Here is a 15,089-nt window from a genome sequence, read left to right as displayed (position 1 = left end):
ATGTATTTTATTTAAAATTAAAAACAATTCTTGCCTTTTTTTAGTCATATTTTTATTACTATTATTTAGAGCATGCAAATAATAAATTAACAAAAACAAATAAATTACCTATTGTAACTACTAAATTATAAAAAAAGAAACAAATTAAAGATAAGATTTTTCAAAAAACTTTTCATGGAGTATACTCTATCGAATTTTGTAATCAACTAGATTCTAACCAATGCAGATACTTGGTAGTTTGTTATCATTTTTTGGACCAGAGTTCTTCTGATCTTTCATTGACTCGGCTGGCCATTTCAAGGGTGGTTTCGACATCTGGAAAAATAATCAAGAATAACTCACACGGCACCGCCCATCACTCTTGGCTGGCGCTCACCCGTGTATCTCTCGATATCAGCCGTCCAGATATAAATATGACAATCGGTTGTCTCCCCGCCCTTGACACCGAGATAAGGCAGCCGCCGAGTATGGATTACAGATATTGCGTCCTGTTACGTTACCGACGTTAACCTTGACTGGTTGTTGCGTTTTTATTTTTGGATGCTTTTTGGTGCGTGACTTTGCATTATGTTTTTCTTTCCTTTTGTGAAGTGAACTTTCCAGCGGTATATTAATATATATTAATATGGGAGTCTACCTATTATAATATAGCGATAGTACAGATAGATATTTTATACACTTAAATAAAACTTGTGCGGCTTTATTAACTGGATACATAATATAACAAATTATACGTAAGTAGGCTTTAGGGCTGACCAGAAAATCTTAAGTGCCGGGATTCGTATCTATCAGGAAGACGCCTTTCCCAATGGAACACCAAAGCTTCACCGGTTGGTGAACCACTTTAAGCGAGCCCTTTTTTTTTCGCTGCGTTTGATAGTGATGTGATTACGATAGAATACTCCTATCATTTACGGGAAATGATTTTGTTTTTCTAGGCGTTTTATTCCCCTTCACCTTAGGTTGATCTGAGTTCATTATCTTATCCACTCGTTTCAAGCCGCCACACGTGTCTTTGAATATTCTTAGAACATATTTACTAAATATTAACGCTAAAGTTTTTCTATCCACTTGAAAAGCTACAATAACAAATCTCGGGCTCTCAGTCTACGATGCAGTATTCACGGTCCAGGCTTGTCTTATAATATTTGGTAGGCCAGGATTTTCATATAGATCCCAACTACGAAATGCTATTTGAAGCGGTGTTGAGGTTTTCAGGATTTTGAGCATGTCTAACCGCTGGCATCCGACACACTTACGTGTGGAACTTTCCATACAACTTTGTTCAAAATAATTTTACAACTTGATAAATTTTCATTTGTCGAGTAAATACAGTTTAAATCTGTACCATTCCGTTGCAATATTAAGTCTTGACGACAATTAACGATGACATTATTATGGTCTTCGGCAAATCCTAATAATAACCATAGAGGTATGCATACTTCAAATTCCTACTCGTATTTGCAGTTACAACACTCCAACACTAGCATTTTCAAACCGTGTATGATCATTCGGTGAAAACGTGACATATCCTTTTATTGTAGACATTATCCCAGGCATACGCGATATATCTATTTCTATTGACTTCAATAAATATCTTATTTCAGTGAAGCAGTGAGCTAGCTAATTGTTAACCAATTGTATATCTGAGTCAGCAGGAACTCCCGATAGTTCTCAATATATCAAGAGATAGGAATCAGATGGAAGGGTCTAAACATCTTGCTGTTGAATACATATTCGTATTTCATCATTATTCGATAGTACGCTAACCGAAAACGGTTGATAGGAAAAATAATCAAATTTCACTATGCGGTGATCATTGTACGGTGTTTCCATTACTTCTAAAATATCGTCCATTGTTAATTGTATATCCCAAAGCAGAAAGAATGTCAAGGTTTTCACGTCGTATCTCTTCAACTAGTCGTTGTTTTATGATTGGTTTTTTAATATTACTCTTGGTTTTATTGAATCGAAGAGTCATCAAAGTTAAATACTTTATCGTCTTGATCTATTAGTTTCCCAGTTATAGAGTATAGTTGATTGGATATTAATGGATACACATCAATTTTTTAGGATTTTCAACAATGCGATAACCAGCTAGCACTCCTGGATTAAACTCGTGAACCATATGACTCAGAATTCTGTTTTCAAATGTACTATAAACAGCGTTACAATTTATTTTTATACCAGTTAAAATATTTATGTTAGCAACTTGATCCGATATATGTATTTTATTTGCGTAGAGTATTTTTCGATGAAAGCCTAAAATACCACCTATACTATTTTCAATGCTAAAATCTATGTCAGCTACACCTTAATTCAGATATTAAAGTGTTTTTATTAGCTTCCAACAAGAATTAGATTTTATACGACTGAAGACGTTCTTCTAGATATTTACTAATGTCTTCATGTTCATTAGTGCCTTCAGGCACTTTAATTTCTATGTTATTTTCAAGAAGCTCGTTATTTGTATTTATCAAAGTGAATGTATTGTTTGACTTGTCAATATTTGGTATAGAATTACATCCGTAAAATACCAACAACGCAACCTCTGGTGCTCCATTGAATTCTATCAGTGGAAAAAAACTTGATGTGACTTCCGAAGTTGTGCCATGTAGCGTAGTAAGGATTTGCTATTTGAGCAACGTGATTTAAAAAATTTTAAACACAGCTGACCGCAAACGTTTGTGTTATATTTTTGTTTCTGATTATAATTGTATTTCAATCCGGTGAAATATTTTTCAAGTTCCAGCGGAAGAGGTAAATTTCCAAAAAAGTCAAAATACATCACGTCCTTGCTTTTCTTAACGTTTCTTTTGATACAAAATATTTATTATCTTTTTTTACAAAATCGACTATATCGGATTCGTTTAATTTCAGACATTTCGATGTCTGACTTAACGTTGAAATAAGTTGAGCGACCAGTTTTCTTTTAATGTTAATATCTATTTTATTATCAGAAAATGTCTAGCTCATGGATTGTGGACTTAAATACCAAGTACTAAAAATATATTTTATGATGGATGTTGTTTACCAGCACGTACCATTCCGATGACTGAACGGGCATTCTCTCCAACCAATGCTCGTTTTGACGCATCTTCACCATCACCATCGTCTTCGAACACCCTTTTTAATCGTCCAAAGACAGGTGGTTCCAGACGACATGTCCACGGATCCCATTAGACTTTATGAGTTCGCTGCCTTCCATGTCAAATGCGTAGCAATTTGATCCAAGTGCAGCGATCTCAAAGAGTGTGAGGCCACCGCTTTCGTCTGAAAACAGGCTGGGTATATTTTTTTTATCAGTGGAGTAGCAAGGGTGATCCTTGGGCGGACTAGACATGTCTACGTGAACCAGTAAATCGGGGCTATCAGCTAAATCCTGGTATCGACTCTGAGCAGGTATATGAAGGAGTCTCAGAAAAATTAAAAATGTGTAAATATTGTAAAAAATATTTCTACTAAATAATATCTAAATTCTAAAATAATTCTATTTTGAACGGTTATACTCACCAGTATCCATGTAAACCAATTCGATTGCGTTGCCATAATGTGGTTTCAATACATCGTAGAAGTACTTGTACATTAGCGTCTTGCTAATGCCAAGCACTGCTAAACCGACGTATATAGGTTTGATAAACTGGACAATTTTTGTGTCCATTATGACGACGCACAACCTTTCACCGTATTTGATACAGTCGTTGAACGTTGGTTGGTTTACGAGCTTGCTTAGACGTTCGGGACTGGAGATTAGCTCAATACGGATGCGTTTCCGCATGTTCCCCATGGTTTTCCCTATAAAATGTAAAAAATTATCGAATAACCCACTTTAGCATTGAGCATGCACTTACCAAAGACGGCATTATTCATTAGTTTGAAAAATGCTATTTCAAAAGCATTTGCCGCCTTTTTCCGCATTTCAGTGTTCAACTCGATGTATGGTTTCAACTAAGCACTTTGTTGAATCTCTAAAACGCGGTGCACCTACAGTAGAAATATTTATAATAGTATCATCGCTTATAGTTTATAGGTTTATTATACATACTTTATCGACTTGCAATCCGTGTGCGATTGCCTGTTTTAAGTTGACATAGTGAACGACGTACCGCTGTTTGGGTTTCAAAGTGGCCATGAGTTTGGTCTCTTTCGAACCCGGAGGTATATCGTTATTAGGCTAGAACGGCAAGTCGCTGTGCTAGTCATGCAAATCTTGTGGATACGATACGTCCACTTCATATATACGCCCCGTATAACCAGTGTCCGACAACGATTGGAGGTCAGCCAGAGGGTCTGCTCCTTTATACTACCAAAAGCCACTGTGCGGCATGGGCTGACTCATAGCCCACCCGTAAAAGTTATTGCCTATATACATTAATCGTTTTTAAACCACCGCTCAATTATTGCACGTTTATATATATATATATATATATATATAAATACGTATAGATTACTTACTGTCTTAGTACACGATCAATGAGTTTCGTTTTGACGGATCGTAATCGGTTGACTTAGGATTGTTGGCCTTTGCATAGTGCTTGACGGCTTACACTAGCCCACTACGAATGCCCTGTTCCATCATCAGTAGCATATCGTAATCGTTCAAGAGCTCCAGATTCATTCCGGTATACTTCAACATACAATCGAAGCTAAAACCAGACGCGATGTAATAGTGCGCCGGGTCCAAATTGTATGTTGAAGTACAGATGTCACATCAGCCAATAACAATATTATGAAAATATATTAATTAGAATAAATATAGAATATTTAACTCGAAATATTATTTGTTGAATATATTATCAATATAATTTTTTAAATATTATAAATATATATCTTGTTGGCCAACTGAAGTAACTTAATAGACACAAACCATCTTCTTTTCTCCCTTAAGTTACATCTTTAGATGTTATTGGTATCTAGTTATATAATACTTATGTATTATAAATACATATTCCTAAATCCTTAATAAGTATTCAGCCATTTTCTCTAATTAGTATCAATTTTAATTAACCTAATTCAATTAAGCTAAGTAAGTCAGGGACAGTAAAAAAAAACCTTGTTGCTATTATTTTCAGGCCTAGAGTTAAAATTTTTTTAGTTTTATCAGCGCAATTATATCTTATTATTGTCCTATGAAACTTAAAATTCTAAAAAGTTTTTTTTATTGTAGTTGGAAAATATTTTTATATTATCAACAATATAGGTCAATTTCTAACTTACAAGGAGCGATCATGGAGATGGGATCGCCGATTTTCAAAAAAAATTATATGAATCTAATCTAAATTGAATATAAAGATGTATTTACTTTGAATTTTTTTAAACGGGAAAAATGACTTAACAGACAAATAACCATTTGATCTACCTTAAATAGTCTTTTTTATCCTCTCACAGTCTTAGCAACTTATAGGTCATTGGTACCGCACGAGTCTAAAGCACTTGAAGTACGGGGTTCAAATCTCGCAAAGCGGGCTTATTTTTTGTATTTTTTTAATATATTCATAAAATATTTTAAAAATACTGTCACAATAATTTTTTTATAATATTTTAGAAATATACCTTTAAAATATTGTGAGAATGTAATATTCGCTGCCAAAGTATATTCTGAGAACATTGTGAGAATATTTAAAAATTTCTGGTTATATTCTAGAAATATTTCATTGCTATTTGGGCTATGTGATTCAGGCTTTGTAGGATCGTATCCTGGCGTTTTGTCAATGTTTGCTTTTGCATAGTGCTTGACGCCCTGCACTAGCCCACCACGATTGCCCTGTTCCACCATCAGTAGCATGTCGTAGTCGTTCAAGAGCTCCAACTTCACCCCAGTGTACTTTAACATACAATCGAAGCTAAAACCGGGCTTGGTGTAATTGTGCGCCGAGTCCAAATTGTATGTTGAAGTACAGATGACGCGGAAGTTTTCAAACACATCACCCAACAATAACACGTCAATCTTAAGATATAGGTCGCTGTACTCACCGAGCGTTGAGCAGCCGAAACGGTTCCATACCTCCGTAGCATGTCTATCATCATCGATATTCGACTCACTTAACTGATTATAGAAAGCGTACTAAGGCGGTAGTTCCGTTTCGTCCAATTTAATCCAATTATCAGTGTACTCGTAGAGGTATACGCCCTTACGCGTCACTAACGGCATGTCTTCCGGGCGGAACACCTTGGCCGTCTCCCGAAATCTAACGAAGTCGGGCGTCATTAGGTTGCCGGCCAAGGTGAACAGAGAGGTGGCCATGAACCGGAAGGTGTCGACGAATCGTATGGAAAAGTAATTGGTCACGTGTTTCGTGATTGAAATATACTTCTCCTCAGAATTCGGTATGACCGAAATTCTTTGATTGTCGTACCCCAATTCAGTGACGATGAAATGCGCGTCGTAATCTGAAAGATTGTGCAAGAAGCACGGCACAAAGTTGAGCGTCTTCACTTTTAGGTTACACGCATTGCATAACGTTTGTCTGAATCGGCCTGATAAATGGCAGTGGTCTGCGACTTTAGGATTGGAATCTTTGAATGCTGTGCGGCATAAGTCGCATACCGTTTTCTCCCCGTGCCTGCGCACAACATCGGCAGACATTCGGATGGGAACGTTGAAGCTCGGAGGGCACAACGTCCGATTTTTTCACCATGAACCCGTAACTCATGGATGGTGTGTGTGCACAGTCCTAATGTATGCACCCATACAATCGTCTGTTTTCTCCAGTAAGGCCTCAAAATCGGCGTAGATGACGAACAGTAACTGTCGCGTCTTTACCCACGCGTCAAATTCGACCTTACTGTCCTCTGCCGACATAACAGGTAAAATAAGCTTGTTCTTACCGCATATCAACTTGTGTTGCTCCAACGCTTGGTGACTCCTAAGAATATGCTTTTTAGACATATCATTAAATCTGGCGAAGCAACGTTTGCAAGTGTATTTGCGGTACAAAATCCATGATGTTGGGTTTTTTGGCTGCGCACGAACCTTGAAAAATCTGAAATGTACGCGTAATATGATTTTTCAGAGTCAATATACAACAGGTCAAAATGATTTTGTTGCTCTTGGTCGGCGACTCTTAGAGGATGCACCAACCACTTTATCTTAACGTCGTCTCTTTTCAAGACCTACACATTGACAGACACGTTAGGATTTTGTCGCTCAAATATTTTAATTTGGGACACGGGTGTAGGAAATGTCAACCCCGTGAAATCATACCTGTGTTTCTGATTAAAATATTTTCGATCAACGCGAGTTTTATTACTCCCGTTCACATGTCTTGCCAAAATGGACCACTTGAAAACTTGATCAAGTTAATTGGGGGGAAATACAAGAAATTTTTACAGGTGCACAGTGTACGATCAGTTAATGACAATAGTATGACAGATATCGGATCGATTGACTGTTGGAGGTTATCATATACACAACTGTCAATACTTTACACCTAATGCACACACCACTAACTGATAAGATTTAAAATAAGAAAACTGGTATAAATTCTGCAACATTACAAACTAAATATATAATTGTACCGAAAAAAAAATTTCCTTCAAATTCAAATCCTATTTTGCAAATAACAAATTAATATTTGAGAATAAAATAATATAATATATTTTAATGACGTTAAAATTATTTGTTTATCTTAACTGTTATGTGGGAAACGTGTGTATAATAATAATAATAACAATAAACTGTAGGTAATCTAAATATTGTTCTTAACTATAGGATTATAAACAAACTGCTATGTCAAAAGATAATTAATTAATTTTATTTTTACTCAAAATTTTAGAATGTTACTGAAAACAAAATTAAGTTTACTGAAATACAAACAATATTTTACTAGCCAAATAAAATTTTCTCACACTTATAATAATAAAGATTGTATTGTAATAGGTAAGAAATTATTATGTTTTTATAGAAATTATAAGTATAATATATATAATATAATACATACTAATATGTTTTAACACGCTTATATTAGTTTCACGTGTATGTTGTTGTTGTTTGTTGTTTGTTGTTTGTAAGTTTGTAACTCCACGCGGCACGTGTTATTATGTCGCGTATCCCGTCGTGTATGACCTTGAGACTATACTGTTGTAACGCATTCGCCCCACCCCGCTAACCACTCGTAGACAACAATATTTTCTAACCCGTAGACGCGCGCATGTCATCAATTATGTATATATATAACAAATTTTTATTGTAATTGACACGGCCCGCGTCGTTTCATTATACACAATGCCCCACGACTCGTGCCACCTTTATCAGCCGTCGCCCTATTATGAGTATTTGACTGACCAACACCTCGCGTTATACGCCGCTGTGCAAAGTCCAGCAAGCGCCGCACGCCCGACGACATTCCGCCGAAAATGATACCGTAGTCTTCTTCCCGTTGTCAAAGTGACAACGTCTACGGTTCGATCCGCACTCGCGCACTGTTGCTATCAACGCTGCTAACCTGTTGACGTCCGAGGAACACGCCGGACAACGCGTCGTCGATGCCAGCGAAAGTGCCGCGATATTATGCGAAGATTATATATTAATATTTGTACGTATATGCGTATATGTTAATATTCATTTATATATTCCTACAGCCGACGCCTCTGCTGCCGTATAATGTTCCCTCCGCCATAAATATAGTTTAAAAAAACTAAAAAACACGCTTTTAAAGTACATCGAACTAAAAAGTTAAAAATAATTTTTAAAATTAACTTAAAACAATAATGAACGAAAAATACTAGTATTATTGTGAAAAAAAGCGTCGGTGCTTTGTGCCATATTTTTTGTATATTGAGCGCCCGACGCTTTTTTTCACAATAATTCTAGTATTTTTCGTTCATTATTGTTTTAAGTTAATTTTAAAAATTATTTTTAACTTTTTAGTTCGATGTGCTTTAAAAGCGTGTTTTTTAGTTTTTTTAAACTATATTTATTTTTCACTTTTTAGTTTCATGTTATGATAGTAGTTAATATCAATATCATNTTAAGTATAATAACACAAATAAGTATGTTATACATATATTGTTGAACTACATTATATTGTAAGCCATGTATACTAAATAGGTGGTGGTACAGGGTTTATTGGCAACCGATTAAGATCATTATTACTACAAAATAACAAAAAGTATGATGTCAAGATAATATCAAGAGTTGGAACATATGAAAAACATGTTTTAACATGGGTAGTATATTCTGTGCGTTTTACATGTTTAATATTTTTTCTCATTTTACAATTCAGGATGATATATATAAATATGGTTTTCCAAAAAATACCATATGTGTTATAAATTTAGCTGGAGAAAAGATAATGAACCCATTAAAATTATTCAATAAGTCATTCAAAGATGAAATAAGAATAAGTAGAGTCGGAACAACTGCATTTCTTACTGATGTTATAAATAATTCCGAATGCAAGCCGGAAGTATACATCAATATGACTAGTATTGGTATGTAAATGAATTATTTTAATTTATTTTTATTTCAAATTAGTCAGAAGTTAACACAATAAGGAAGGTGTTGAATAATAAATCACAACACCGTGATTTTATCAAGGGTAGAATTAAAGTTTATTTTATTTGATTAATCTACAGTAGTTTTGTAATGAACACAAACGTATTGCGTAATATATATTAAAACCAAATAATGTTCGCCAAATTGGAGAGGATTAACATTTTTTGAAATTTTTATACAATATTTATTATATATGATTTATATTTTGAAAACTTTATAATTCAGGTTAAAGGTTAAAGGTTATTAAACAGAATAATTACAAAAAAAACTCAGCACATTCGCGATGTAGTGGGGATACGGCATAGTTGGGACAAGTATAAATGATATCTAACAGTGATTAACATGACTATCATACAAAATGCTTAGATGCGAATCTGTTAAATTTCACTATTCTTTATATATTTATAGTTCTAAACTTTCTATATATTTTTAAATGTCAGATAGAACAGGTCTCTGTTTTGTTTTATCTAACAACCAGCGAACATAGTATTAAAGTTAACACTGATATTAAAGACAATAAACAACTAATAACTACGACCGAATAACATGCTAATTACTGTAGATGAATAGTGCTCTATCAAGGGCCGTGTCTTAATTAACTTAATCAATAATCTTTGACAATTGTAAAATATATTTTTAGCTAATATTATTACCATTATCTATTTTTGTTTAAAGATATTTATCCTGAAAATACAATCAGTACAGAATGTACTCCTTGTATTAAACAACCAAATAACTTTTTTTCCACTTTGTGGTGTGAATGTGAAAAAGTTGCAAGTGAAGTTTCAAGCCAAGTTAGAAAAGTAACGATTAGATCAGGTAAATTTAAAAACATTTTTAATTGTTTATTAGTTTTGTTTCATAATTGACTATTGGTTTTAATGATAAACGATTCAAGAAATTATTCACATTAATAGTTTTATGGTTAAGCTCTAAATTTCTCTAAAAATATTCGAAGAAAAAAAAATTTGGCCTTGTAGAGTAATATTTATTTCTTAATTCATAAGTAGAAAAATATTTTTTAGCTCCATCCCTCATTCTTTTTTTTGATTCAGAATATATTTTTTTTAAATTATTATTTTAAGAGAAATCTAGTGATCATAATAAGTTAATCACTCAGTATATTTATCTTCGATAGGAACAGTTTTAGACTGTAATGGTGGATATGTTCGAGGTTTATATTTTCCATTTTATTTTGGTTTTGGGGCTACTATGGGTAATGGTTGTCACCATCAACCATGGATACACATGGACGATTTATGTAGCTTAGTAATACATTGTATACAGTGTTCAAAAATGGAAGGCATATTTAATGGCGTATCACCACATGTATTTATAAGAATATTACTGATTTAATTATATACTGATTTACTGATTGAATTTTTTATTAGATCATAACCAATTTTCAATTATCAACTAGTTTAGGGAAAGCAATGAATCGTAGCATAAATTTTCATTATTCTGAAAGATTTTTAAAATTAATCTTTGGATCAGAACGATCAAAATACCTTTTAGAAGATAGAGTGGTATCTTCAGAAAAAATGTCAAACCATGGATTTCAGTTATATTTTAGTGATATTGACGAAGCTATGAATAACATAATTAAACGTCACTGTCTGATTTAAGCATAGAATGCGTACAAGATTTAATGTTATACATAATATATATTTAGCATAAAAAAAAATTAAATCAGGAAAAAAATTTTGTTAGAACTGTTTAGAAAAATAATTCGTGAACATTTATACCATTCTGTAATAGGTAAATTGTAATACACTGCTAAGTTACTTATAGGAATTACTAATGCAGAACTATCTTTTTTAATAACTTTTTCGAGTTTTATGAGATCAGTATAAAGGATTTCAGAGTTGATTATTCTAGATGGAATTTTTTATAATTTACAGTGCAGATGAGTGCTTGAGTCCCTTTCGTTGTTAGTTAAACTTAGTAAGGCTATTAATATATCATGGACAACCTCCTGAATACCTAAAAATTTATTTTCAGTTTTGGTGGTTTCTATTAAGTTTTTATTATTGCTCTCATGTTTAATCAATTCCTTAAATGAATCTTTTACCATATCAAGTTTTGAATTAGTACTCTTTGTGTAGGAATTAAGTTCTGAGGTTATGTTTGTTAAATCAGGATGGTTGGAGATAAACGCGTCTTTAAATTTATTAATTTGCTCTTTTAGTGCTACTTTATTAGTATAAAATTGTTTAAGTTGTTTGTCATTAGCCACATTACAACAAAAATGAAAGAAATTTCCAAAAACTTCTTTTTTTAATATTATTAGTAATTTTATTAAATTTTTCAAAAATGTCTAAACTATTTTCCTTAATGTTTTTGCCTACTAGTTTTAATATTTTTAGAGACTCATCCATAATATTACAGTAATTAGTTTCATTACTTTCACAGTATTTTTCGATTAAATAATTATTTTGTTCATTTTCATTCGTTTTACTTATCTTTGGGTATAAATTAAAGGAATACTTTTGTCGTATAAAATTGTATCCGGTATTTCATCGAAGAAGGCGCCAGAAAAAATAGTTACAGCAAGATTTGCTTCAAGTGATTTTTGTATTTTGATTGTTAGTAATATAATTGCAAACAGGAATTTCATCTAAAAGAAAAAATAGAATAACAATGTGTCCTATAGTTTAAAAAAAAACCCAGCACAGGGGGGTCGCGGCATAGTTGGATCAAGTATAATGTTATCTGACAGTGATTAAAATCACTATAAAAAAAAAAACGCTTCGATGCAAATCTTTAGATAGTGTTTAATTTTAAAAAATTGGTGGATTATTCCAAAAGCATCATAAACTGCTAGTTCCTTATTAATATCCTGATTAAAATAAAGTATGTCGAATGAAAAAGGGATTATTAAAAAATAGTATTTCCCATAAAAAAATTATATTGATCAATACACTTTTCAATAAGTTATAGCATTATAAAGTTAAAAATGTAAAAAATAAAATTGAGAATTTTCACACAATAATAGCATTTGGTAGCCATTTTCACCGTGAAGACAAAATAAAGTCCGAAATTTTTTTTTATATAATAAAGTAGATTACATTAGCTTTAATTTAATATATATAGAAAAGTGTCAGACTTTCCGGAACACTTTCAAAATTTAAGTTGAAAAAGTCAATTTTTTGTGAAAAAGTTGTCATTTTGAATCCCCCCCTGTAGGCAGGTAAAAAGTCAGATTTATAAAAAAAATATACCAAATGATAGGTAAAGACATCATGCATCTACAAAAAAAAAGATTTATATTGATCCATACATCTTTCAAAAAGTTATAGCATTATAAAGTTAAAAATATAAAAAAGAATTTTTTTACAAAAATCGTATTTTTTTTATTAAGTTTAATGTCTGTTTTCACCATGAAGATAAAATAAAGTCCGAAATTTTTTTTTACCATTATAAAGTATATTACATTAGCTTTAATTTAAGATATATATAAAAGTGTCAGACCTTCCGGAACACTTTCAAAAGTTACGTTGAAAAAGTTCTACTTTCTATATGCATTTTTATGTTTTGAATCCCCCCTGTATTTAGGGAAATGGTCCGATTTAAAAAAACAGTATGTCGAATGAAAGATCTATATAAATACTACTTCTCATAAAAAAATTGTAATGATTCATACATTTTTCAAAAAGTTATAATAAAGTTAAGTTAAAAATGTGAAATACAAAATCGAAAATTTTCACACAAAAATAGCATTCGGTAGCCATTTTCACCCTGAAGATAAAATAAAGTCCGAAATTTTTTTTTTTCATGATAAAGCATATTACATTAGCTTTAATTTAAGATATATATAAAAGTGTCAGACCTTCCGGAACACTTTCAAAAGTTAAGTTGAAAAAGTCAATTTTTTGTGAAAAAGTTGTCATTTTGAATCCCCCCCTGTAGGCAGGTAAAAAGTCAGATTTATAAAAAAAATATACCAAATGATAGGTAAAGACATCATGCATCTACAAAAAAAAGAATTATATTGATCCATACATCTTTCGAGAAGTTATAGCATTATAAAGTTAAAAATATAAAAAAGAATTTTTTTACAAAAATCGTATTTTTTTTATTAAGTTTAATGTCTGTTTTCACCATGAAGATAAAATAAAGTCCGAAATTTTTTTTTACCATTATAAAGTATATTACATTAGCTTTAATTTAAGATATATATAAAAGTGTCAGACCTTCCGGAACACTTTCAAAAGTTACGTTGAAAAAGTTCTACTTTCTATATGCATTTTTATGTTTTGAATCCCCCCTGTATTTAGGGAAATGGTCCGATTTAAAAAAACAGTATGTCGAATGAAAGATCTATATAAATACTACTTCTCATAAAAAAATTGTAATGATTCATACATTTTTCAAAAAGTTATAGCATAATAAAGTTAAAAATGGAAAATACAAAATCGAAAATTTTCACACAAAAATAGCATTCGGTAGCCATTTTCACCATGAAGATAAAATAAAGTCCGAAATTTTTTTTTACCATAATAAAGTATATTACATTAGCTTTAATTTAAGATATATATAAAAGTGTCAGACCTTCCGGAACACTTTCAAAAGTTAAGTTGAAAAAATTAATTTTTTGTAAAAAAGTTGTCATTTTAAATCTCCCCCTGTGGGCAGGTAAAAAGTCAGATTTATAAAAAAAATATACCAAATGATAGGTAATGACATCATGCATCTATAAAAAAAAGAATTATATTGATCCATACATCTTTCGAGAAGTTATAGCATTATAAAGTTAAAAATATAAAAAAGAATTTTTTTACAAAAATCGTATTTTTTTTATTAAGTTTAATGTCTGTTTTCACCATGAAGATAAAATAAAGTCCGAAATTTTTTTTTACCATAATAAAGTATATTACATTAGCTTTAATTTAAGATATATATAAAAGTGTCAGACCTTCCGGAACACTTTCAAAAGTTAAGTTGAAAAAGTTCTACTTTCTATATGCATTTTTATGTTTTGAATCCCCCCTGTATTAAGGGAAATGGTCCGATTAAAAAAAAAAGTATGTCGAATGAAAGATCTATATAAATTCTACTTCTCATAAAAAAATTGTAATGATCCATACATTTTTCAAAAAGTTATAGCATAATTAAGTTAAAAATGTGAAATACAAAATCGAAAATTTTCACACAAAAATAGCATTCGGTAGCCATTTTCACCCTGAAGATAAAATAAAGTCCGAAATTTTTTTTTTCACGATAAAGAATATTACATTAGCTTTAATTTAAGATATATATAAAAGTGTCAGACCTTCCGGAACACTTTCAAAAGTTAAGTTGAAAAAATTAATTTTTTGTAAAAAAGTTTTCATTTTAAATTCCCCCTGTGGGCAGGTAAAAAGTCAGATTTATAAAAAAAATATACCAAATGATAGGTAATGACATCATGCATCTATAAAAAAAAGAATTATATTGATATGTTTATATTTAAAAAGTTACGGCAGTTTTTAGTAAAAAAAATTGAAAAAATTTCGAAAATTAGCCATTTTTTCGGAGGTTTCCCCCATTTACGGGGAACGACGGATTTTTTTTCAATTTTTGAGGGTAATGTCTTCGACTAGATACGATAACG

The 15,089-nt window shown here is 31.7% G+C and overlaps 1 protein-coding gene across 1 annotated transcript; it reads left to right on the top strand.

The window, feature by feature from the left end:
- Nucleotides 1-8,942: 8,942 nt before the first annotated feature.
- LOC126897901 (epimerase family protein SDR39U1-like) lies at nucleotides 8,943-11,619 on the top strand. Its single transcript, XM_050671846.1, has 6 exons — nucleotides 8,943-8,991; nucleotides 9,050-9,168; nucleotides 9,225-9,432; nucleotides 10,172-10,315; nucleotides 10,635-10,825; nucleotides 10,888-11,619. The coding sequence occupies exons 1-6, from the start codon at nucleotides 8,943-8,945 to the stop codon at nucleotides 11,119-11,121; spliced, it is 945 nt and encodes a 314-aa protein (XP_050527803.1). The 3' UTR covers nucleotides 11,122-11,619.
- The last annotated feature ends 3,470 nt before the right edge of the window (nucleotides 11,620-15,089 follow it).

The sequence above is a fragment of the Daktulosphaira vitifoliae genome, unplaced genomic scaffold (genome assembly GCF_025091365.1).
Source record: "Daktulosphaira vitifoliae isolate Bord-2020 unplaced genomic scaffold, ASM2509136v1 Scaffold_2, whole genome shotgun sequence".
NCBI classification, from domain to species: Eukaryota; Metazoa; Arthropoda; class Insecta; order Hemiptera; family Phylloxeridae; genus Daktulosphaira; species Daktulosphaira vitifoliae.
The sequence above is the reverse complement of the archived record's forward strand: the minus strand, read 5'-3'. Positions and strand labels throughout refer to the sequence as shown.